The sequence below is a fragment of the Protopterus annectens genome, chromosome 10.part0, assembly GCF_019279795.1.
Source record: "Protopterus annectens isolate FY-2018-M chromosome 10.part0, PAN1.0, whole genome shotgun sequence".
NCBI lineage: Eukaryota > Metazoa > Chordata > Ceratodontiformes > Protopteridae > Protopterus > Protopterus annectens.
The window spans coordinates 1,506,228,257-1,506,254,538 of NC_056744.1; the positions used below are offsets into that span (position 1 = coordinate 1,506,228,257).

A 26,282-nucleotide genomic window follows, 5' to 3' on the forward strand; every position below is an offset into this window, starting at 1 on the left:
ATGAATCCACTATCTGAGAAATATACATTTATATACATCTTTAAATATACATTTATATACATCTTTAATTTATGTTTCAATAATACTTTGTTGGCTTGCTAGTTCCACTAGGCAGATAAGGTTTTTGATCAATCCTCCTAACTAATGCAACAAATTAATGATTGAATAACTAAATCACTAAGTAAATACTGAAATTATAATTTGTGCAATTCCATAAGCTTTGTGTACATCTACCACCACCGAAGCGTATCACCTCTAGGCACAGTGAAAGCAAACACAAACAGAACTCACTGAGCTACCTTAGACTAAATAACTAAGTAAATAGTCGGTTATAACCCACCATGTGAAAGCTGAGCCCCATGAAACCCCTCACAGGCAATAGCAATTCAATTTGTACCTTATATAAATTCATTACAATTATCCTCCTCACAGTGCCCACCCCTCGATACCCACAAGAGTCTTCCAGTCTCCTTTTTCCTTCCCACTCTGTCTTACCCGAGACTAGCAGCATCAACTTCCAAATTTCTTTGGTCCTTCATAAATAAAATCTTTCAGGAAACAACTATTAATGCCTTGAAAAATGGTCCTTTAAACAATCTCCGCTCTGCTTTTTTTACACTCTAAAATGGTATCCCAATCATCTTAAGTCCACCCTTTCTTAGGGATAAATTACCTTGATCCCAGCACCATACAAAATTATTTTAAGGTCAGGAGAATTTCTAAAATATTTGTATAGCGTGTTCTCCTTCCTACCGTTTTCAACAGTAGGAATCTACTACGCATTCTCATAGTCAAGCCTCACCAGTGCAGCTATTCGGTAATACATCTGAATGTGTTAGGTATCACTCTGAAAATGAACATATAATTATGAGCAACAGAGAATTTCCCTGTCAACAGTCAACTTATTCACCATACCATGCATGAGCAGGGGGACCTACTGAATATATATATATATATATATATAAAAAAAAAAAAAAAACACTTGCGGCTTAGTTGAAATCGGAGGCAATTCTATAAAATCCTACGGCCTAAAAACAAGGGTCATGCTGCATACCAGAATAAAGCCCTACCATGCCTCTATCTTCCAGCAAACCGAAGAATCTGTTCATTCAAAACTTTTTTTTTACAAACTCACATACAGCTTTGAGGCAACAACTCCCACTGTTCTATATGCTTGTCCATATACATTTTCAAGATGTTTGGTAGCAACATTTACAGATTTGCTTAATACTGCTGCTACCTGGCATGAGTTTAATGAGTTTAACTTTGCCAGATTCAGACTAACCCTAACAGAAGGAACTGTTTACTCTAGACCTCATTCTTATTACTACCCTTTCCAGCAAGAGCATGGAAGCAACCAAAATAAACGTTTACTTTATCTCTGGTAGTATATGGTTTCTGTCAATACTTTCCCTTGGCTTTAAAGACTCTTACAGTAGCACCAGTAGCAGCTCAGATTTTTATTCTGACATGCCGCTTATGAAAGCACCTACTTGTTTATGTCTGCTCCATTCCATAGTCCTGGGACCATGCCTTTTTACCATGTTGCAGGAAATTGGCCACCATCCAACCTGAAAACCTTGTACAACTTTAATGCTGCTGCAACTACTAAATTAATATCTATATGCTGAATTTTATGTTCGTTTCTTTTAATAGTCACCTTAATCATTTACTCCTTACACATGAAATACTCCATCTCACTTTCTCTCTGGTTGTCCGTCTTTGAAACTCCTTTCTCAAACGTGCATATTGATAATAATGTGCGAGTTTTTTCAATACCCATGTGCATTCCATTTTTAAAATATAAGTTCACCGGTACTTTTGGAAAATAATGACTATGAGATAGTATATTTCTTACCAGTTATTATTTTAATTAAAAGCAACGTATAAAGCATTTGGGGCATTTTAAAAATCTGAGTAGCTTTGTTGGAAAACGCTAGCATCACAGCTTTGTGTTTTTACATATAGTTTGTTACTACAATTAGATACTAAATTTTAACGTCCCAGAAGTAATCACATGTAGACTGACACGCTTTTAAAGTGGTGGTTGTGTCAGAAGTGATCGCTGTAGCATCTTCTACAAATGTACAGATAAAGAGTGTAGGAAGGGTTGGGAATAAATGCCAGGTCATTAACTAGAAACCCACACACACCTTGAACTCCGATATCGACACTGAAATTGATTTGATGCCAAACTCTTTCAGATTTACTTAATTTAAGATTAATTTAATTAATAAATAATTATTTAATTTAATTATTTTTTTATTAATTTAAGATTTATTTAAGTCATATTTACTGTGCAGCAAAAGTAACTCAGAGGATACTGAGCAATGCTCCTACCATGTGGAATCTTTTAACCTTCTCCGTTATTTCCAAATGTAACATTTCTGATATATACATATGCAAGGTTTAAAGTGGGACTTTGGTGCACCCCAGCGAAGACATGCATATTATTGTGATCTCTGAGGAAATCACTGCCATTATTTATTTCCTCGACACTCAGACAGATTGTCTGTCTATATATTTGTTGGCGTGAATTTCCAAAAAACTAATTGCCCTCAGTAGTTCACAGAAGGGATTATCAATTGCATATGCACATTTTGGTGTTGGATGAGAGGCAGATGTTACTGAGAAACCCACAAGCCTGCGAAAAGGGTTTGACCGGCCACCATTACACGAGAGTGCCTCGTGGCAAGAAAATAAAGAAATAAAAAAATAAAAAAAATAAAAAAACAAAGAAACAAACGCTCGACTGGCGACCGCCCCACAGAGCCACAATGCGCAAACAGCTCACCCCAGAATCTGGATCCGTTGCCGAGCAAACCCTCCACCAAATATAATTAAAAAAAAAAAAATGCTACACGCCATGGACGAGATAGCAACCATCCAAAGGCAGCATACGATCACAAATGGAAACCCAGCCAACGACTGTAACCCACAAAACCCACAGCACACCTCCGAGCCATGAATCATGGACAAAGCTCAGCATCAGAGCAGTAAAACACCTGCTTACTTCCACCCCATTGAAAATGAGCAGGTGGTAAATAGCACAGACACACTGCTAGCAAACATTTAGTCCTAACAACCCACCACTCGCTCAGACCACCCTATCAGCAAGAAATCCAGGCATTCAAACAGCTATGAAGGCAATAGTTGTGTGGTATAACCAGCATGTAATCCCCACAACCCCCTCCCACGAACAAGCGCCAGCACCAGAAGGCCACACCTTGACCAAAACATGTAAAATATTTATTGAACTTGAAAGGACTAAAGAACTAGCAAGCCCCTGACATGGAACACTGCACCCCACACCTGTACTCAACTAAAACACCCAATCCTGCCCTTAACTTGAAACTGCAGCAGTTACCTTTTTTATATAGATGTAGACATACATAATTACAAACCCTACCTAGGTAATTAGCACATCTCTCTGCAACAATTACTGAACCGGGCCTACCTGCCAAGTTCAATACCTACAGGTCATCTTGGACATTCTGCTTGCCTTAGCAAGTTCACGCCAAAATGTGATTGCTTAACCCAGCTATCCTAGACTAAACCTCTTAAGCCCCTCCCCATTCTTATCTCATTTCCTCCCAACCATCCCTGCCTCCACTTAACTCTTTCATCTCCCCAAACTACTTAACTCCCCCTAATATCAACCTAACCCCCCCCCCCCATGAAGATGTCCCGGGGCAACTTGGTTTGTTGCCAAACTTCATTTACTAGCATTCATCTTGCAGTCTGTAAAATGCATCCTGTTACAATACTAATACCAGTGCTGTGCCTTTAAATAAAGGCGGACCCAACAGTTTTTTCTGCTCCTGGAAAATGAAACAGAAAGTCAGGCCCGAATCTGACTTGTTTCATAATGACATCCAGCAAGCAAGCTAAAGATTATATGGAGGAATTCATTTGTCCAGTGTGTCTTGATTTGTTAAATGTTCCAGTAATGCTAGAGTGTGGCCATAACTTCTGCAAGACTTGCATTGTCAAAGTCTGGGACAACATAAAACAACATTCCTGTCCTGAGTGCAGAGAGCTGTGCCCAGACAGAAAGTACACAGTGAACCGTTTGCTAGCAAATGCAATTCAAATGGGGCTAACACAGACGCTGAAAGGAGAGAGACAAGACCCTGGGCATGAAAGTTACAAGCTCTGTAAAGAACATGAAAAAAGTCTGGAGGTGCTCTGTGAAGATGATGATACTTTGGTTTGTATACAGTGTGTTCCAAACCATAGTGGCCATAACTTCTTGTCTATGCAGGAAGCAGTCAGCATGTATAAGGTAAGTATTGCCCTTATGTGTTAGTTCAAAAGTTTTATTAATATTTCCTTAACATAATTCTAGCATTTAGTGACTTCCGCTCTGTGACTTTCATGTTAAACGTCTGTGTTATCTAACTCAGAAGCTTAAAACTTGGCAGCAAAGTTAGGAACTGACCATAGATTGCTGATTGTGAATGACAGTAGTCATTTTGTTTTCTATGTATATCTCTCCACTGATACGAGACCAACATTTTATATTATCTGCATTACATATACTTTTACATTAGAACAAGTAAACATTATTTTTCCGTTTGCATACTAAGCATATAATTTATGTATAGAATAATGCTTTCACCTCCATGTACTTTCTGCATGTTTTCTACAGAGATCCCAAACTGCTGTAACTAAGACCTCTGTCCCAAGTCCTGTTCTTTTCTTATTTTGAAGATTGATTGGGCACATATTATAGATTTTCTTGTGAAACGTATTTATTCTAGTGACTACTGTTTCTGGAAGCTATCTGCTGAAATAGCTAGTTTGTTTTTCATAAGAAATTATACCCTGATGTGACTGGTGAAAGAACAGAAGTGTTATCAGTTGGTGGTTACAATTTCAAACAAGTGTTGATATATAAAAATGAGATGTTCTGGGTGAGAACAGGTTGACAGAACATACCTTTCAGCTGTCCAGATTTGTGGCTCATATTTTAGTCTGTTACTCATAAAATCAGTGGTATTCAGGCAGTAAGTATAGAAGTCACTAAATAATGACTAGCATTTGAGTTTCAGACTTCATATCCTTCAGAAAAATGCATGTTAACATAACTCCTTTTATTCTAGCAACTTTCTAAGTTTATAAAAGCAGTATTTAAAAGTTGTCCCTATTTTGGGGCTTTTGTCCCCCATTATTTTTGGCTTTGTCCAGATTTCTTGTGCTAAGAGGTATGTGACGGAGTGACCCATCATTTGCTCGTATCTCAGATGTAATGAGGTGGTATCAGCAGTAAAAATGCATGTTCGTCGTCTCCCATTGCTGCAGTCCTGACTAATGGGTACTCCGCTGCCCTCCATCGGCCCGAATACCAAAGGGCTAGATCTGGCGTCGGTCATGGTGCCCGAGACTGACGTGGTGTCAGTATAAATGCGCATGACCGACGCCATAACTTCAGTCTTTCTTGCCGCATTGTCCTGAGCAGAAGCAGAATTTGCAAGTGCCGTTCGGCGTTCTGGAATTGTCGGTTTTCGAGTTTCAGACCGGAGACCTCTGTTGTCTGTGGCTCCCTCCCCTCGTAGGGTGGTTAAGCCTCCTCCTTCTCTAGGCAAAGGCCATTCTAAGTCCAAATCTGCCCCTGCGGGTGCTTTTCCCCAGGGTCCAGCTCCTAGGAAGCACATGCTGAAGATGGCTGAAGATTTGATTTCTTTAATTAGGGGTTCCATGCCTCCCCCTCAGAAGAGGCCCAGGGTAGAGACGGAGTTGGAGGGTTTGGTTCAGTCTTCCATTGAGTCTGATTCCTCTGTGGAAAGCCTTCAGGATTTCCCTCCCTATTCTGATTCGGAGGCTGAGGATGCTTCTCCCTCTGCGTCCCCTCCAGAAGATTTTTCTTTCTCTGAAACTTTGCATTCCATGAGGGAACATTTCAAATGGGAGGGCCAGGATTATTCTGATTCTCGTAAAAGGCTGAGAGAATTTTTGTTTTTGCCTCAGCACAGGCCCTTGGCTATTCCTCCTGTACTGGATGTTGTTCAGGATGTGTTTTCTGAGGCTGCCCTTAACCCGGATTCTCTGCCTCCTGCCCCTGTTAAACCAGATAGATACTACAGGGTTCCGGAAGCTCACAAGTACTTGTTTAAGAGCCCTAGGGCTGATCCTGAAACTATTTCTCAAGGCCCCAAGGGCGTTAAGGCCTCTGTGGTTAAGAATCCAGTTCCTCTGGACAAAGATGCTAGGGCCCTGGATAGGTCGGGTAAAAAACTGTATACCTCTTCTACTTTGGCTATGAGGGCTTTGAATTGTCAGTTTCATATGCTCAAGTATCAGAATTTTTTGTTACGTCAATTGAAATGTAAAGTGGATGCTTTAGCTGAAGGTATTGACTGTAAGGAGCTTCAGGATTTAGTGCATGCTTCAGACCAGGTTGGGAAGCATTCTCTGCAGTGTGGTTTTGATGCTTTACAAGCTTCTTCCAGGGTGACTGCTACTAGTTCTGTTGTTCGCAGACATGCCTGGCTTAAAGATCAGTCCTTATCGGAGCATGTTAAAGCTCGTATTATGGATGCTCCTTTGCAGTCTGATGTTCTTTTTGGCCCTCCTGTGGAATTAGTTTTGAAAAAAATGGAGGAAAAAGCTAAATCTATGCAGACAGTGAAGGAATTTTTACAGGTTCAGCCTCCTAAATTCAATAGGAATTGGCCTGCTAAGGGATGGTCTTTTCCCTCTTCGGATTTTCGTTCTAGAGGCAAGTCGAGGCGTAGTAGAGGTAGGGCTTCCTTTCAGGGCCCTGTTACTTCTAGGTCTTTGAGTTCCTCTACCCCTTCTGCTGGGGAGGGCAAGGGTCAGTCCTTTCGGAAGCAGACCCAATGACCTGTGTCTTCGTGTGCTGAACTCTGCTTTGCTGGCAGCTCCTCTGGGCGGAAAACTGGGACTTTTCAACGGAAATTGGCATTTGGTTACCCAGGACAAATGGGTGTTGGACATTGTAACTCGAGGCTACAAATTTTATTTTCACACTTTCCCGCCTTTCAACGGTATGCCGGATGTGCCTCATCAGCAAAAATTGGAAGCACAGGCACAGATTTCTTCTCTGCTCCAGTTGGGAGCAATACAGGAAGTTCCTTCGGTGGAAAGGGGCACAGGGTTTTATTCCCGTCTTTTCTTAGTGCCAAAGAAAGGAAATACTTGGAGGCCCATTCTGGATTTATCCATTCTAAACACCTTTCTGGAAATTCCAAAATTCAAGATGTTAACACTGCAACAGCTGTTGCCTATGCTGGGCAGGGATCACTGGATGGTGACTTTGGATCTCAAGGAGGCCTATCTTCACATTCCTATCAGGCCCAGTTGCAGGAAATTCCTGAGGTTTCGGACTGGGAATTTGCATTATCAGTTCTCTGCATTGCCCTTTGGCTTATCTACTGCCCAGGGTATTCACGAAAGTCCTGGCTCCAGTAATAGCTTTTCTCAGACTACGGGGAATTCAGATTTATCCCTATCTGGACGATTGTTTGATACTGGCTCAAGACAAGCACGACCTACTTCGACATCTGCAGTGTGTGATGACAGTTTTCAGATGCCTGGGGTATTCTGTGACCGAAATAAAGTCCAGTCTAGTACCCTCACGAGAGATGTGTTTTCTGGGTGTGAGTCTGAATACAGCGACTCAGATGGCATTTCTTACCCCGGACAAACAAAGAAATCTTCACCAGTACTTCCTACAGCTATCAGTCCTGTCCAGGCTGACTGCAAGGACAGTCCTTCAAGCCTTGGGGTTCATGGCATCTTGCATTCTAGTACTTCCCAATGCCAAACTGCATATGCGGAAGCTACAATGGTATCTCAAAAGCGTTTGGACTCAACACAGCCACGATTTGGACACTGTCATTCGGATTCTTCCTTGCATCCAGAAGGAATTTGTGTGGTGGGCTCAGGAATGTCACCTAAACAAGGGACTCTCTGTGACCCAACCAGAGGCAAGTCAGATATTAACGACAGATGCCTCGGAGTCAGCCTGGGGTGCTCATTTCAAAGGAAAATGGATTCAAGACCTTTGGCCGCCGGAGTTGCTTCACTTGCATATCAATATGAAGGAGATGCTGGCAGTTCAATTTGCCTTAAAAGCATTCAAGGATCTGCTTCGCCCGGACTGGTGTTGGTTCGAACAGACAACACAACTGTCATGTGGTACATCAACAAGCAGGGGGGAACTCATTCTTACCCTCTTTGCAGACAAGCAATGCTGTTATGGGAAACTGCTTTGGATCTGCACATCACTCTTCGAGCACAGTTTCTGCCAGGGGAACAAAATTCGTTAGCAGATGTTCTGAGCAGACAAATGGTGGATCCTCACGAATGGAAGTTGGATCCTCAGGTGTTTCGTCAGTTGACCATGGCTTGGGGAACTCCAGACATAGATCTGTTCGCTTCTCCTCTGAATTTCCAACTACCTCTGTTTTGCACAAGGCTGTTTCATCCGAAAGCCTGGAAAATTGATGCACTATCCTTCAGTTGGAGCAACCTTCACGTGTATGCCTTTCCTCTTCTGCCTCTTCTTCCAAAAGTCCTGTTGAAAGTCAGGAGGGACAAACCGTGCATGATCCTTATAGCACCGGATTGGCCTCGTCAGCATCGGTACCCTCTGTTGAGGAGTTTAATTCAGGAGGCCCCTTGGCCATTACCACGGATTCCTCACTTATTGTCTCAAGAAAACAATCATTTTCTCAATGTCAGGGTGCGATCCCTGCACCTGACAGCCTGGCACATTCAGTTTTAGAGAATGAGGGCCTTCAGCTCCCTCAACAAGTTTTGGATGTTCTTTTGGAAGCCAGGCGTCCTAGTACTCGAAAAGTTTATGCTGATAAATGGAAGAGATTTTTTCTTTGGAGTTCAGCTAAAGGCTTTGAGGTCACATTGCCTGATTTGAGTTGTACATTGCAATATTTGACTATGTTATTGGACAAGGGTTTGTCTTTCTCTTCTATTAAAGTGCATGCTGCAGCTATTTCTGCTCACTATGCTGGTGACCCTCCTTTATTTTCACATCCATTGCTTAAACAATTTCTTAGAGGGGCAAAGAATATAAGACCCCCACAGAGGGCTCCTATTCCTGCTTGGGATCTTAATTTTGTTTTGGAGAAGCTGACTCTGCCTCCTTTTGAACCTGCAGCTACGACTGACTTGAAGTTGTTGTCTTGGAAGACTGCTTTTTTGTTGGCTGTTACTTCTGCTAGAAGGGTATCTGAATTACAGGCTCTCATGGCAGTGGAACCTTTTCTGATTTTTCACAGGGACAGAGTTTCCTTACGTACTAATCCTACTTTTCTGCCTAAAGTGGTTTCTAATGTGGCATTGACCAGTCTATACATTTGCCTACTTTTTATGCTGACCCCCAAACTGAAGGGGAAAAAGTTTTGCATTCTTTGGATGTACATAGGCAGTTACGATATTATTTGTTCAGAACCAAAGAGTTCAGAAGTTCTCATCAGTTGTTTGTTTCGTTTGCTGTGACTTCCCATGGAAAGGCTGTCTCGAAACAAACTATTTCCAAGTGGATTGGCCATTGTATTGCTTTTTGTTATTCTCATCATGGTAAAGAGGTTCCAGTTGGGATCAGGCCTCATTCTACTAGGGCTACGGCCACATCTACTGCTTTTTTAAGAGGGGTAGCTACTAAAGACATTCTAGAGGCAGCTACCTGGAGTTCTGTACATACCTTTACGAAGCATTATCATTTGCCTCTTTATTCTACGTCTAGGGCTGGGTTTGCCACTGCAGTCTTACAGGGCATGTCTGCAGCTCCTCAGGCTATTTAGTTGTCCGACCTCCCTTTTTGTTTTTCCGTGGCTCTGGGATTCTACCCATTAGTCAGGACTGCAGCAATGGGAGACGACGAACATAGTACAGTTTTGTACCTACCATAAATGTAGATGTTCGAGGATCTCCATTGCTGCAGTCCAATTTTCCCTCCCTCCTTCCCCCTTTTTCTTTTTAGATTGGGGTTTTTGGGTGGTGTTTTATTTTTGCATTCTGACATCTGAGGCAAGAAAGACTAAAGTTATGGCGTCGGTCATGCGCATTTATACTGACACCACGTCAGTCTCGGGCGCCATGACCGACGCCAGATCTAGCCCTTTGGTATTCGGGCCGATGGAGGGCAGCGGAGTACCCATTAGTCAGGACTGCAGCAATGGAGATCCTCGAACATCTACATTTATGGTAGGTACAAAACTGTACTTTTCCTTGAAAGCGAACTTGTGCTTACAGATAAATATATTGTTGAGGGGTTATTGACTTTTATTTGTGATTTAAGAGCTGCACTTTTCACAAGTTATATGCCCTATCAGTGTATCAGTGTAGAGCACTTGCTGGATGGCGTAGTTGTTTTATAATGTAAGCATTTCTTGGAGACAGCATATTTAACAACTTGTAAGGAGGGAGCTAACATAGGTTTGACAAGGGAATAGCCATATTTGACAGTTAGATGAGGAAGGAATTTAAGCTATGTGTTCTTGAAAGGTGATTCACTGATCCTAAAACAAAATTAAATATATCCATATCAATTTTATAACAATTTCAAATTTTCCAAAAACTTTTAAATGTGTTTTTTAACTTAAAATGCATGTCATTCAAACTTCATTTTGGAAGGTGTATTGTGTATGTCGCATGTTTCATGTATTCAAATGAGACACTGAGGCTGGATATGCACTTCAGGAGCTGTAACTGGAACATATAACATAAGCTTATTGACTGACTAGTTACTTCTTACACACACACACACACACACACACACACACACACACACACACACACACACACACACACACAGACACACCTCCATTCAAGCCATGCTATCTAGCTATAGTGCTTGGGTCTATATTAGTAAATAGAAACTCCATATAGCCAAAAGCCACAATATCGACACATAAAGAGTGAAATAGCAAAAGTACGAACTGTCACTTCAGCGAATTTTTTCCCAGGGGGAAAAAATCGCTTGACCATTATCAGGAATTTGCCCTTTTCTCCACTGTAGAGCGATTTCGGAGTTGATATATTTAGTTAGGGGTGGTGTGGGGGGGGCACAGCCCTCCACATCAGGTGGTGTGGGGGGACAAAGCCCTCCACTTTCCTAGGGTTTGACATTTATTTTGGTTTTGGTCAGCCAAGCAAATTTCGTTCCCTTGGTAAAAAAATTCACTGAAGTGGCCGTTCGTACTTTTGCTATTTCACTGTTTATGTGTCGATGTTGTGGTATTTGCAAAAACAACAGGAAAACTGTGTCCAAAGCCAAAAAACATGCAAAAGATAAAATAATAAATAAATCCACAGTCGATAAATCCACCAGGAAAACGTTTATTAAAGTGCTTTTCGTATAGGATGATCCCAAGACTTCTTCAGATAAAAAGACACTACCAACCAGCTTTTTTATATAAAAACTGATTAATAATCAAACAATCAACTCATTAATTGTACCAATTACATTAATTCATCCCTAAAATCTTAAAGGAAAACCTACATAGGTGGTCTTATCTAATCTATGCCCTTTGTTTTAAAACTGGGGTAATAGTCAAAGTGTCATTTAAACCAGGTTCTGTAAAGGAATTTAATAAAAATTGCCACCTTAACTCACAAATTTGTACATTAACTTCCCACTAACTTGTTCCGCCTGGTTTTGAACAGATGTTGTGGTATTCACCTATTTGGAGTTTTGATTTGCTAATATGATCGATGGCTGTTTGACTATTCTCTTGCGCCATAGCCAAATTATGGAACTCACTCCCACCCACAATTACCTTTATACCATCATGCACCCACTTCAAAACTTTACTAAAAGTGCAACTAAAAACATGCTGGCTATGCCCTTGCAACTCCCACTCTAATACCATCCACCCCATCCAACCACTACCTTTCTTTCCACTCCAGTAACTACCTTGATTATAGCAAGCTCGGATGCTCATAAGCCAGTACTTATTATACAGCAGGAACTTCTTCTTCTTGCAACATTGGTTAATGTCTGTTATGCACTTCACAGATAAAAATTCTAGTTGTCTACTGATGTACTATGTTCTTCATCTGTAAATATGTTGTAAGTAATTGCTATGTAAATTGTTAATCACTATGTATCCAATGTAAATATTGTCTGTTTATTTTAACTGTGGAGCTTTTCTCCCCGGGCCTCCGCTGAAAATGGACCTACATCCAGTCGGACACTCCCAGTCAACAAATTTAAATAAATAAATAAATAAATAAATAATATAGGCCCACAGTGGTTTACTAGGTCCAATATGCACACTGAGTTATATCCTCCCACTTTAATTTTGTTTGACATGTAAACAGGAGAACAAAGACATTTTAAGAGTGAGACATCATATCAACACTTCAAAAACAAAACTAAGTTAAGTTCAAGTTGCTGCATATTTAGGGCTGGGTCTGGAAATTCTACCCCATTTGGTAAAATGGAAATTCTGACTGGGTTTACCAACAGGAACAGTTTCTGGGGATTCACTCAAAACTGGAACATCAGGGTTTACATCAAAATTGTTTGAAGGCTGTATACTGTCCTTTTGAATTCTAACAGTTGATTAATCATTCTGAGAAATACAGTCATTGGCACAGGCAATCTGCTGCATCACTGGTTCAGACAGTTAACATGTTTTCAATTCCTTCTGAAATCCATTCCTTCATATTGTATGATGTACGATCTCAGTTCTTCATAAATGTTCTCCACGATTCCAACTAAGCCATAGCCTTTAGATGTTTGTATTCTCACAACTTCTCCTTGTCGTAGTGGTCGAAGGAATTTACTGGACTTATTGTAGTACAGCTTTTGTGACTGACATTTTCTCAAAAGTTGAGCCTTAACCACTCTATTGTTCTTTGCGTTTGGTACTAGCAATTGTTTACTGATCAGAAGAGTTATTCTAGTCTGTCTGGACATCAGTCTTTGATCAGGAGAACCAAATAAGTTATCTCAAGGAATGTTTCTGAGATTGAGTAAGTTAAGGAAAACATCGGTACCACCTCTCTTAGATTTCTCCAACAATTGGGTTGCACTCTGAACTCCACACTCAGCTAATCCATTGGACTGTGAATATTCAGGTCTACTAATAATATGGACAAAGTCCCAAGAGTCAGCAAATTTCTTAAACTGCTGACTTGTAAACTATGCGCCATTGTCAGACATGATTTTGTGCTGACTACCATAGACAGAAAATTATCTCTTCAGTTTTGTAATGACAGTGCTGGACGTTAAGTTAGGAAGAAGGTCACTGTCAAACCAATTTGTGTAAGAGTCTACTAACACTAAGTAATGCTGACCATTCCATTCGAAAAAATCAGTAGCAACCATTGACCATGGTAATTCAGGAATCTGGGTTATCTGAAGTGGTTCTTTTTGTTGATGCAGTTTAGTGCTGTTGCAAATTGAACATGCTAGAGTTTTTTTCTCTTTATCCTTAGATATAGAAGGCCAAAATGCAATGTCTCTTGCCTTTATTTTGGTTAAATCATTACGTGGATGACCAGAGTTCAAAATGTTGTTATATTCCTGTTGTAATGCTTTAGGAATTATCACTTTTTAACCTTTTATGATGATTCTGTCTTCCATCAAAAGCTCATCTCTGTAAGGAAAATGAAATGGTAAACTGATTTGTCGTGTTGGCCATCCTTGACTGATAAAATTTTTCAGCTTCTGGAGAATTGGGTCTGAAGCTGTGATTTCTGAGTTCATCAAGCTGTGATAATGAAAAGTTCTGACCTCCATGACTTCAACATCTGCTGTTTCATTTTCGTGCTGTTCAGTAGTTTGTCTGGGTGCACGTGACAAAGCATCAGCAAGGTATAAGTATGTGCCTTCTGTGTAAACAATACTGGAATTGTACTTTTGCAATTTTAACATCATGCGCTGCAAACGAGCTTGGTTTGAATGTACTGGCTTTTTCAAAATTGCCACTAGTGGCTGGTGATCAGTCTCTATTTGGAGAGGTCTGCCATAAATATAATCCTCGAACTTGCGAATACTACTGTCAAAAGTTCTTTCTCTATTTGTGTATAATGCATCTCTGTTTGAGTTAAAGTTCTTGATGCATAGGCTACTGGTATGCCTTCTTGAAGACATGCCACATCAAGGCCGTATTATGAAGTATCACAAGAAAGAGTTACAGGTTTGTGAACATCATGCAGTTTTCTTCTACTGAATGTCAAATGCTGTGCCAACCAGGACCAGTTTACATTTTTGTGTGTCAGCTCACGTAATGTTGCAGAAAGCTCACTTAAGTCTGCGATGAACTTTCCTAAATAGTTGATCATATCTAAAAAAAAAAGTTGCAAAGATGTGACATTTTCTGAACTGGCATTTCAAGAATTGCTGCCTGCTTAGACATATCTGGTTGTAAGCCAGAGCTGATAAACAAATGTCCCACATAAGTAACTTCCTTCAGTTTGAATTTACATTTCAGAGGATTCACTTTTAGATTTACTTCACATGCACAGTCTAGAACCTTCTTGAGATTTCTATCATTTTTGCATTCACCACTGCCCCCTACAAAATGTCGATTACTAGAATAGCATGTGGTTAACCAGAAAAAAATTGTTTCATTGCACATTGCCATTTAGCATCAATTCTGCCAGTGAAGAATTTCATTCTCAAAAATCTGTATCTTCCAAATGGTGTACTGAAAGTGGTTAACAATGAAGATTTGCAATCCAGCGAAATTTGCCAAAAGGAACTTTTTGCATCTAAGACTAAAAACAATGACATTTGGCATGAGAGTGGCTATCTCTTCTGCTGTATGCATTGGATGATGAAGACATTTAGTGCTTTGTTTAAGTCTCTTGGATCAATGCATATTCGAACATCATCTGAGCTTATGTTATGAGCTACGACCATGGAGGATGCCACTTCAGTTGGTTCTTCTACAGGAGTAAGGACACCTAAATTCATTATTTTGTCAAGTTCTGCTTTTACTTTACTCTGTGTTGCTACCAGAATCTTCTGTGCTGGTCTGGCAACTGGGCTTACTTTATAGTTTAACTTGATGGAATATGTGACTGGAAGTTTACCAAGCTATTTTTTGAAAATATCAGCATACTCTCTAAAAATATTCTGTGTAAAACTATTGTTGTTGTTCAGACTTATATGGTGGACCTGTTTATTAAATGAAATCAGTCCCATTGTTGAACTGTCTTTAAGGCCTAACAGTGACTGCATACGTCTTCTGACTACATAAAACTGCAAGTCATAGCTGTTTCCATAAAATAACTACTGCACTGTCAGTGTGAATCTCTTCACCACCATAAGCAACTAGTTTTGCACACTTTGCTGAATTAGGTTTCTCACCAGCTTTTACTTTACAATCATTTGTGCAGATATAACACTGCACTTGGATCCAGTGTCTAATTTAACCTCTACAGATTTCCCATTAATTTGTACAGTACAAAATATTTCACTCTTTGCTGACAACTGATAATCTACTGTATTAACTGTTTCGATCACAGAGGCACTATCAACATAGAATGTTTGCCCACAGTTCTCAGAGTTTGATATAGTCTCTATCTGATCTATGTGCTTCTTTGGATACTCTCTCTTTTAATATAAGTTTGTTAACCTTTAGACTTGCAAAGCCTTTTGAAATGAGTCCACCTTTTGCATTTGTGACATTGCTGACCAAAAGTTAAACACTTTTCCCTTTTAGGTTCATGACTGCCACCACAATTGAGACAGTTAACAATGACGATTGGTGTGGCACTGCCTCTCAGTTTATATTTCTTCTCCAACCCCATGTTGCATACTATCAACATTTGCACTTAACAGATACTACAAACGTGCGTTTTCATTCATAAGCATATTTGTATGCTGTTCTGTAATCTCATGTATTTGACAATATCTCAAAGCAATATCTTTCTCACTGCATCATTATTAACACCAATACAAGACAGTCTTTTATCAGCTCATCTCATAAATCACCAAATCTGCACATTTTTGCTTTATGTCTTTAGTGGGTAATATATTCTGTAGTGATTTCATCAGGCTTTTTATTGCGTGTGTAAAATTTGTACCTTTCTATTGTAATATTCATTTGAGGGTTACACATTTCTCTAAATTTATAGGTTCATAGGTTGGTACTGGGCTATCTGCCCGAAGGCATATATTAGCCCAGCCACGTTGTGCGGTATTCACCGCCCCTTTAGTAGTTCCCTAGACCCTTGTACTAGCAGCTAGTACCCTTGGCCCCTATCTAGTAGTGCTGTTGGTGTGATCCCTGGTGTGAACTTTCTGTTACCCATCCACTCATCAAGGTTCCTCCTGAAGAGTGAAAGTGAGGGGCTCTGTTTTATGTAGATCGGGACCCTGTTCCATAGTAAGGGAAGTCTCTGCGAAGGGAATCTATCCCTCCAGCAAGTTCTAATCATTGTTGTGTTGGGGTTTATATCCCTAGAGAGTGTAGCTCGAGTAGATTTGGTTTTGCTAAGATGAAGCATGTTCAACAATTCTGGGTTGGACATGGCTCTGTACGTTAGACAGAGATCGCCTCTGAGAAAGCGGTATGCAACAGAGAACAGTCTTAGCTTTTTCAGTCATGCTGCATAGGGCAACTGTTTGAGGCCAGTAATCCTCTTGGTTAGGTACCTCTGTGGTCTCTCCAGCTGCTGGAGATGTCTAGCCAGGTACATTCCAATTGGTGCATTGTACTCAATAATGGGTCTGATGAGGGAAGAGTAGAGGGTCTTCCCACATTTCAGCCTGTATCACAATATGACTGTTCTCATCCTCCCCTGCATACATAACAGCTGCACACAGAAATGAACATTCTCTCTCAATGGCTTCTAAGACAGCTAGATTGAGAAGTATAAATGTTTTTGTACATGTGTATTTATCAGAAAATGCAGCCTGTATGAAAATATATTCTTGCTCAAACACTCACTAGTTCTCAGCAATGTTATGAAATAACGGCTCAGGTCTGAGAAATCCCTCTGCCACAAGAACAAAATCTGTGTAAATATAAGCATAGACCTTGTACTTGTAATTTATGCCCAAATGCAGAACAATCTCTCTAAAATTGCTTTATTTCGACACTGCAATTACTGGAAACACTCTGGACACACCAGATTCTTCAAAAAGTCTTAGTTATTGCAAAAAAAGTCGTATATTGCAAAGAATTTCAGACACTTTAGCCTTTTCATGCATTTTAAATACTTCGGAAATTATTTCAAACACTTTAATCATTATGTTACTATTTCAGACATTTTAAATATGTCCAAAATTATTTTGAGCATTTTAAATGCTTCGTCACATGCTTGGCGACTAAAAATTTATTTGAACAAGTTTAAGTACCATTGAATAACTGCTGACCTGAGTTCACTCCTGGATATTATTTAATTTCTACTGCATGCCTCATAGTTTGCAAGCTGCTTCAACTTTGCATCCCATTCTGACACCATGTCACATGTCTCATGTATCCAAATGAGACACTGAGGGCATTCAAGCCTCTTATTATACATAAACACATCAGGAGCATGTATTGTTCCCACAATTCATTTTTTTTTCTCTGTTGTTTGATCTACCATTTTCTAAAGGTGTCCACTTCCAATTCTTTTGTCTCTGTTACTATATTCACTACTTCTAGGTCAGACAATATCCTTGGTAGTTTTCTATGCAAGGTCAGGGCTAACAGAATTCATCCTTTATGGTTAAAAATATTTAACAGATGTCTTTATAGCATACATATACAGTGGTACCTGTACTCAAAAGAGATATCATTGCAGACCTTTACAATTACAGACTGGTAAGTCTAGTGTTTTTTTTTTTCTTTTCCACTGTTGTGCAGTCATGGCGTTAATATATCCAACGGGGTGGGGGTGCATGAGAAAACATGCTTTTAGGATATGTTTCTTTTGGAGAAGGTTTTCTATGAAATGAGTTTTCCAGTGACATGGATTTTCGGTTAAATGAGTCTATGGCATAATACTGAATCTTCATTTCACTGAAACTCTTACAGTAGAACCCAATTTTTCAGGAAAGTGAACTCACTTGCAACCCCACTTTACTTATATATACTAACTATATGATCAAATGACTGCTGAGAAAAGAAAATCACCACATGCAGTGACTTCATGTTTGACAGCAAACAAGGACAGCTACAGATCTGGGGTACAGTGTGATGCTGACCATTGCAATTCACATATACTCTGCTAAACTCACTTCCCTAATAGCTTCTATGATAAGAAATGACACCATTGCATGCTTTCTATACACTTCTACACTTTTCTGTGAAATTAGTTTTCACTGAAATTTGTTTGACCATATGGGTTTCAGTGAAATGATGATTCAGTGTTATGACAGGGGCCCATATATAAGAGGGTAGACAAACTCGTCCAGGGACTGGTTTCCATTGTGACCTGGGCACAGAAGCAATAAACAGGGCAAGCAGACTAAAGTTACACTCTTTTAATTAAAAGTGAGTGTTAAGTGCAGAACTTTCATATACAGTTGTATACATACAAATACATGCATGCAAATATTTCAAGCACGGGTATTAATGTCGTTCTAGCTTGCTAATATACCAAAACACTTGTTCCCATAATAAATGTCTAGGCTGTTCTTAAAAATATCTAAACTAGTACTTGGTTTAATGTAATTTGGTAGTCTCTTCCATGCATCAGCTACTCTATCAGAGAACCAGTCAGTACACTTTTTATTCCTATAGAATCTTCTACATAGGTTATCTGATGATTCTCTAGTACTTTTTGATAACCCCAAAGATTCCCAGAGGTAGTTGTCCCTAAATGCCCTATATACCTGAGTAAGACCTCTTCTTAGATATTTGTAAGAGACACTGTACAAGTTCAGATATTTTAGTCTTCCATACAGCTTAGATTTTCACATCCATGGATGCCATTGGTATTTTTCTCCTGTACTCTTTCCAGTTTATTCATGCTTGTTTTCCTGTAGGGTTTCCATATTGTTATTCCATACTCAAGTTTGGGTCTAATGAAGCTAACAAACAATAACTTCATTATGTTTGATTTCCTAGACTTTATAAATCTTTTTATACAGCCTATAGTTCTATAACTGTTATTAACCACTTGGTTGATATGATTAGAAAAACTCATAGCTGAATTTATCCATATACCCAGGGCCTTAACTGAGTCTACAGTTTCAATCACTGTGTGCTGTATTAAATATTCACCTTTCAGTTTGTCTCCCAATTCTTATATGCTTAGTTTTTGATCTATTTATCAACGTATTATTCTCCTGTGTTCAAATGGTCAATTTAGTCAAGTTATTTTGCAGACATGGCTTACCCGTAACCCTTGTAATCAGTTTACCCAATGTCAGGTCATAAGCATATAGACTGTAGAACACCTCAGATGAAAAAGTAAGGTCTGGAAAATACAATCTAAACAAGTAAGGGCCAAGGACAGAGCCCTGTGGGACACCCTGACTGTAACCAAGGATTTCACCTATCCAGTTGGTATATGATACTTGCCATGTCCTATTTGTTAGCCATGCAGCTATCCATCTTATCAAGAGTACATCAATACCTAGTTGCACTAATGTATTGATTAGTGTTTTGTGTATGACCCTGTCAAATGCTGAAGTTAAATCTATATAAATCACATCACAGCACAATGTTTCATTCATAGCTGTTGTTATATTGCTATAGAACATCATGTTACAGGTGGTAATAGATCTGTTTTCAACATATGCATACTGATATATGGTTTCAAGTCCCAACCTATTTATTTCTGACAATAACTTATCAAATATTACCTTCTCCATTATTTTTCCTCAACATGAAAGTAGACTTAAGGGTCTATATGATTCTGGGTTTGTCCTACTCCCCTTTCCCTTAAAGACAGGTTTAATAAGCGCATGTAAGTATATTACAGGTGGACTAAGTGACATAACTTTGTCAAGAACAGGTCACACCAACACCAGTTCTTCAATAGCTTTAAATTAAAGTGAATGATAAAGAAAATTAAACACTGATGTCATGGTTGTCCTCTAAACCCTTCTGTATTTGGTCTTCTTCCTGGGTCACACAGAATAGAGAAAAAGGGGTATTCCCAAGAATTCTTCAACATATCCTTCCAGCAACCCCCCACTTCACATGTTATAATACACAGTCACTACATATCATAGATGTCAACACACACACACACACACACACACACACACACACACACACACACACACACACACACACACACTGTCTCACACACACACACACACACACACACACACACACACACACACACACACACCTTCTTACTGACATGGGCATTATCTGGTAAAATAATAGAGAATGAGCACTTTAGCAACACTGTACATTTTCTTGTTCACAGACATACCCCCACACGTACACATCACTAGCAAAAGCACTAGTTTGCCAGTCACCAAGTGCAATGAGTATGACAGTCAGGGTAGCAGTTAACATCTTTACATGTGTTAAATAAATTTGTTAGAGTCGGACTGTAAAAATCATTGAGTTATTCAAAAACAATGTCAATCAATAACAAACAATAATGCAGGAGAACTCGAATATCTCAAACTCTAATGTACATTAGGAGGCAAAAAAACATACACAAAGTTGTACAGAATTTTGACTAGTTTATTCACAGAGGGCACCATTTTTTATACATGTCATTATCAGTTTTGCCCACCTCACTGGCGTGGTCAGTGACAGGGTCTTTACATCATAGTAACTTATGAAAAGTGCTGACATTGTGTTTTTCAAAAAGTCTTTTTCCCATGAGAATGTTACAGCCTTGCAAGCACCTGGTCAGTCACGATGACCTCCTGAGGATGTAGCCAATTCAAGGCTCTTAGATTAGTTCGAATACAATAGATGTATGTCTTCTTTAATGCCTCTCTTTGTCTTTCTTGTTCACCAGCTGGGCACTATCTCTGATAGTGCGCACAAGGCTATTCTTCTGGTGGAAGCAGGCAGAAGATTCACATGCGAACAGATTTATTATTTTCTAACTTTGCAAAATAATCTTTACTTGAAAGACATGAGCCAGGCTGTGCTTGCACGCTGCCAAGGCCAAATTTCTGATAACACTGCAGCTTGTGCTTCAAGCAATAATATGCAAGTTTATTTCTACTATTATTCTAGCAAGACAGAATTAAATGCATTATATACTACTTTTCAAACTTTGTTCTCTATTATGGATTTAAGTACATTTATTCCTAACTAAAGCACACATTTCTCTATATATTTGACCACACAACTTATATGTGTTTGAATGTTTGAATACACATTTTCCCAAGCAGCATACATTGTAAATATATTTTCTAAGCAGCATACATTGTAAATATATTTTCTAAGCAGCATGTATAGATTTTTCTAACATTCTCCCTCCTGTTAATGCATTTTATTCTATTTGAAACATAAACAATATTATTTCATTCCTCAGCCTTTCCCTTTCAAGGGCTTTCAGCTAAGTAAATCATTTGTTTTATATTTCAGATAGGCTTTCACTTGGTATTAACAAATTCAATTCCATATCTTGGTACATAGTTTCAGTCACTGATACATCAACTAAGTCTTTAACTAATTTTTTCACACAGGGTATCCCGCAGCAGACACATGCTCCAATTATGAGCAGTACCACACAAATTGCAATCAGAATGTTCATAAGGACCGACCCCCACCCCCCAAACAGATTCTGGAAAAAGTTCGTCAGTGGGTTTGGGCCTGGTTCTGCCATTGCCGACACCTGCTGTATTACCTCCAGGTGATCATTGATTTCATGCTGGTTGTCTGGAATGTACACACAGCATTCTTCTTTGATAAGCCGCGCATTACCACCTCTCGCCGCTAGGGTGAAGTCGAGAGCCATTCGGTTCTGTAATACAACTGTTCTCATTGCATTCATTTCATCAGTCACAAGTTCAAGAGCGGAAAAAGTCGCATTGCTCATTACTTCGAGGAGTTTTGACAATTTCCTCAGTTCCCAAATCGATTTGACTGCTCCGTAGGTTGGGAATATCCCAGCCCAGGATATGACACTGTCACCCAAGTCCATATGGGTCAACTTTTCTTTGTCCTTCACAGCCGAATGATCCTTCCAGCTTGCTTCAATCTTACCCACTGGATTAGTAGGTTTTCTGACTGTATTTTCGGCTTGCTGAGCTACATCTCTCACATTACGATTTTACCCAGGGCAATTCTGCAGTATGTCTTATGGCTGGAACCAGATAACCCAAAAAACAACTGCCGGACCAATTCTCAGGTAACCATTTATAGGCCTTTTTCCCACAAACAAAGTAACAGTTTTCTACTTTTGTACTGATGCGGGTTAACCCTGAATGAAACATTTTCTTATCTATAACAGATAGTTGTCTATATATTTCAGGAGTTTTTTGCACATCTCTCAATGTTGTTTTCATCAAGCTTAAGTATGAACCATAATTCGTGCTACAACTAGTACCTTGGTCTACAGGTTTTATATAACATTTGTAAGACACAGTTATGTTACAGCTACTCCAACCAACCTGGAGTGTATCATTTTTAACAAAACAAACAATTCCTTTCTGAGTAACAGGCAAATATAATGCCACTTTGTCTTGTGATCTCACAGTGCCTGTATCAAATAATAGGTTTTCCCAAGTTTCATTTATCCCCAAGGGGACAGCAGACATCAAAAGTCCTCCATATGCTGTGGGTATTGCAGTACAAACCCAGCAATTTGAAACGTTCATAGTCTCTACATAGACTCGTTTCATAGCCAGGTATGTGTTAAAATTTGGGTGCCAGTCTATAGCCAGTCCTTCATCACGTTTTATTAATTTCACTTCCGTAGTTATATGCAAGAAAAACCATAACAACAAAAAGGTTACTACAAACATAGTTAATAAGTGTATGATCAGTAGGCCAGTGAACCAATGTCTCTGGGGTTGTTTCACATTTTTATTCATTCTGCCTCTGGCCATCCTGTTCTTGTGGTATGTCAGTAAAAAGATTTTTATCCAAACTAAATTTCTTGACAGGTTTGCAGTGGGTCAAATGAACCCAAGATGATCTTTCAGCAATTTTTACTGCAGTAGGTGTTGCCAATAGTACCTGGTACGGACCTTCCCACTTTGGACTCGCCCAGTTCTTTCTTTTTATGATTTTCAGCCAAATCCAGGACCCCGGGGTCAGCACGGCCTCCGGTTTTGCTTCTTGTTTATCTGAAAAAGAGTTCAACTGCAAAACAGTCTTATTTGTTAACAATTTCTTCATATAACTAGCTAATGAGCTATCGGCCTCCAGCTCTGCAGGCATGAGGGCCTTCCATTGTGGCACACAATATGCCCTTCCAAACACTATCTCAAAAGGGGTCAAGCCCTTTACATTTGGAACAGTTCTCATGCTCAGCAGTGCTAAAGGCAGACAGCAAATCCAAGTCTTCTGAGTCTCACTCATTAATTTTCTCAACTTGTTTTTCAAAATTCCATTGTACCTTTCCACCAGTCCTGCTGACTGAGGGTGATAAGCACAATGGTTCTTCAAAGAAATCCCAAAAAATCTCCCAAGCTGGTGAATTGTCTGATTTACAAAGTGTGTTCCATTGTCACTATAAATTCTTTCCGGTATGAAAAATCTAGGAATGATTTCTTTCACTAGGGCTTTTGCTACTGTTGCTGCATCCGGATTCCTGGTTGGAAAAGCTTCTACCCATTTTGAAAACATATCTATGATTACTAAACAGTATTTTTTCCCTTCACATTTATTCAGTTCTATGAAATCCATACAAATAGTATGGAACGGATAGGGTGGTATTGGAAAGCTCCCTCGCCCGGTTTAAATGCTCCTGTGCATGATGTTTGCTACAAATATGACATGTTGCACAAAATTTTTGTGTATAATTGTAAATCCGTATGTTTGGAATGTTTTGTTAACTAACTGTACCATCCCCCCTGTTGAGACATGGCTCTGCCCATGACTCAACAAAGCTGCATATCTAAATAAATTAGATGGCAATATGGGCTTTTTCTCTTTGGAGATGTACAGTCCCTCTTCAAGGATTGCTCGTTTTATCCACTTTTGCTTTTCTGCTTTTGTAGCTAATGTCTGCATTGTTTTTAACATTTCTAAATCTAGAGTCTCAGAAGGTTGTAGTTCTTCATTTAAAAGCACAGTTTCTGGGTCTGAGGCAGCTTAGCTGCATCAGCCCGAGCATTTCCTTTTGAAATTCTATCTTGTTGTTTGGTATGGGCTGCACATTTACAGATAGCTATTCTAGTGGGTAACTGAATAGAATCTAACAGGTTCAAAATCAATTGTGCATGATTAATCGGCTTGCCAGTAGATGTTATCATTCCCCTGTTTTTCCATTGTTGTGCAAAGACATGCACTGTAGAGAAAGCATACTGACTGTCAGTATATATGTTAACACATTTGTCTTTTGCTAAAGTGCAAGCACGTGTCAAAGCTATCAATTCTGCTGCTTGAGCTGACAGGTTATGTTGCAGGGGTTGTGCTTCTATGATTTCGTCATCAGTTACTACTGCATAACCCACTAGGTTTTTTCCTGTAGGACCTCGTCTACAGGACCCATCCACAAAAAATGTTACCTCTGCATCGGCTAAAGGTACATCAGTAAGATCTTGTCTGGGTGTGGTTATTTGTTCCATTTCCTGTAGGCAACTGTGTGGTGTGCCATCTACAGGAATCGGAAGTAGTGTCGATGGATTTAATGTCGTGCATCGTTCAATTGTCATGTGGGGTTGACTCAATAGTATGGTCATGCAAGAAAGATGTCTGGCAGGGGATAAAAATGCTATTTTTTCTTGCAGTAAAATTATCGCAACTGCATGAGGTACTCTCAACGTGAGAGGATGAAACAATACCACTGAGGCTGAAGCTTGCACAGCCATAGCTGCTGCGACTACTGCTTGTACGCAGGGTGGTAATGATCGTGCCACCGGATCTAACTGTGATGAATAGTAAGCTATGGCGTTGCTTGCCGCCATGTTGTTGCGCCAGTACTGACGTCATATATCCGCCTACAATCTACAGTTTGGAAAAATCTCTTATGGTAATCGGAAGCCCTAAACTAATGATGAAACTATAAGTTGTTTTAGTCTGCAAAAGCTGCTTCTGCTTCGAGTCCAGTGCAGTGTTTCTTGTGCTGCCATTGGTGTTTTAAATATTAAATCAGCCAATGGAGCCGTTTCTAAAGCATAATTGGTATCCAACCGACAAAATTAGTCGTTCCCAAGAAGGACATCATTTCCTTTTGGTAGTTGGTCTAGGTGCTTGTAAGATAGCTGTTTTCCTATCTTCATCTAATGTTCTACCTTCTTTGGATATCACATATCCCAGGTATTTAACCTGTTTTTCCAAAGTTGCAATTTATGTTTATTCACTTTATGCCCTTGCTCAGCTAAGAATTTCAACAATGCTATTGTATCTTCCCTAGACTGCTGCTGGGTAGGGGCTGGAAGCAGGATGTCATCTACATAAAGTAGTACTTGGCTGCCCCTGGTGGAGAAAACCCGCCAGGTTGCTAGCCATCTCTTGTGCGAATATTGTTGGACTTTCACTATATCCCTGTGGTAGTCGGGTGTACGATACCTTTTGCCCTGAAATGTAAATGCAAACCAATGCTGGCTGTCAGGGTGGATAGGTATTGAAAACGCATTGCTAATATCTACCACGGTGAAGTATTTTATTATGTTTGACTTCAAATCATTTAACAAGGTATGTGGGTCTGGTGCCCTTGGTATTACCGCATCATTTACAGCCTGTAAATCTTGTACCATCCGCCATTCCCGTTTGCTTTTTTTACAGGAAATAGAGGAGTATTACATGGTGAATCTAGGGATTCTACCAGTATCCCTTTCTTAAGTAATGCCATTATGATGGGTTTGATTCCCTGTTCTGCATCCTTGCTCAAAGGATATTGTCTTTTCCTTGGTCTAAAGGCCGATTTTGGTGTAATAACTACTGGCCCTGCTGTTCGAATAAGTCCTACATCTGATTTTCCTGTTGACCAAAGGACATTTGGTATTTCGCTCAAAGCTTTTTCTTCTTCTTCTATCAAGAACGCCAGTCAGCTGTCTTCACTCTGTTGTAAGTGTACAGCTGGGCTTTATGCTAGCCAATTTAGTTTTTGTTTCTGTACTCCTAAGTCCGATAACTCTAAGTCAGTTAGTCTCTCCCATCTTGTCACTTTGTCACCCAAGTCTACCCACCTAACATTCCTGTTTTTGGTTAGGCTAACATGTGGTAGTTTATTGGATTTGTACAATTCCAAGAACTCCTGAGGTAGTGAACAACTTACTACACTATTGCCCTCAGTGTCCCAGTATA

At 39.7% G+C, this 26,282-nt stretch overlaps 1 protein-coding gene across 1 annotated transcript in view; it reads left to right on the plus strand.

The window, feature by feature from the left end:
- The first annotated feature begins 3,706 nt into the window (after positions 1–3,706).
- LOC122813698 (zinc-binding protein A33-like) overlaps positions 3,707–26,282 on the plus strand; it is a 628,361-nt gene continuing 605,785 nt past the window's right edge. The window contains exon 1 of the mRNA XM_044086152.1: positions 3,707–4,285. Coding sequence (XP_043942087.1) covers positions 3,869–4,285 — 417 coding nt within the window. The 5' untranslated portion in view covers positions 3,707–3,868. The remainder of the gene's footprint in view (positions 4,286–26,282) is intronic.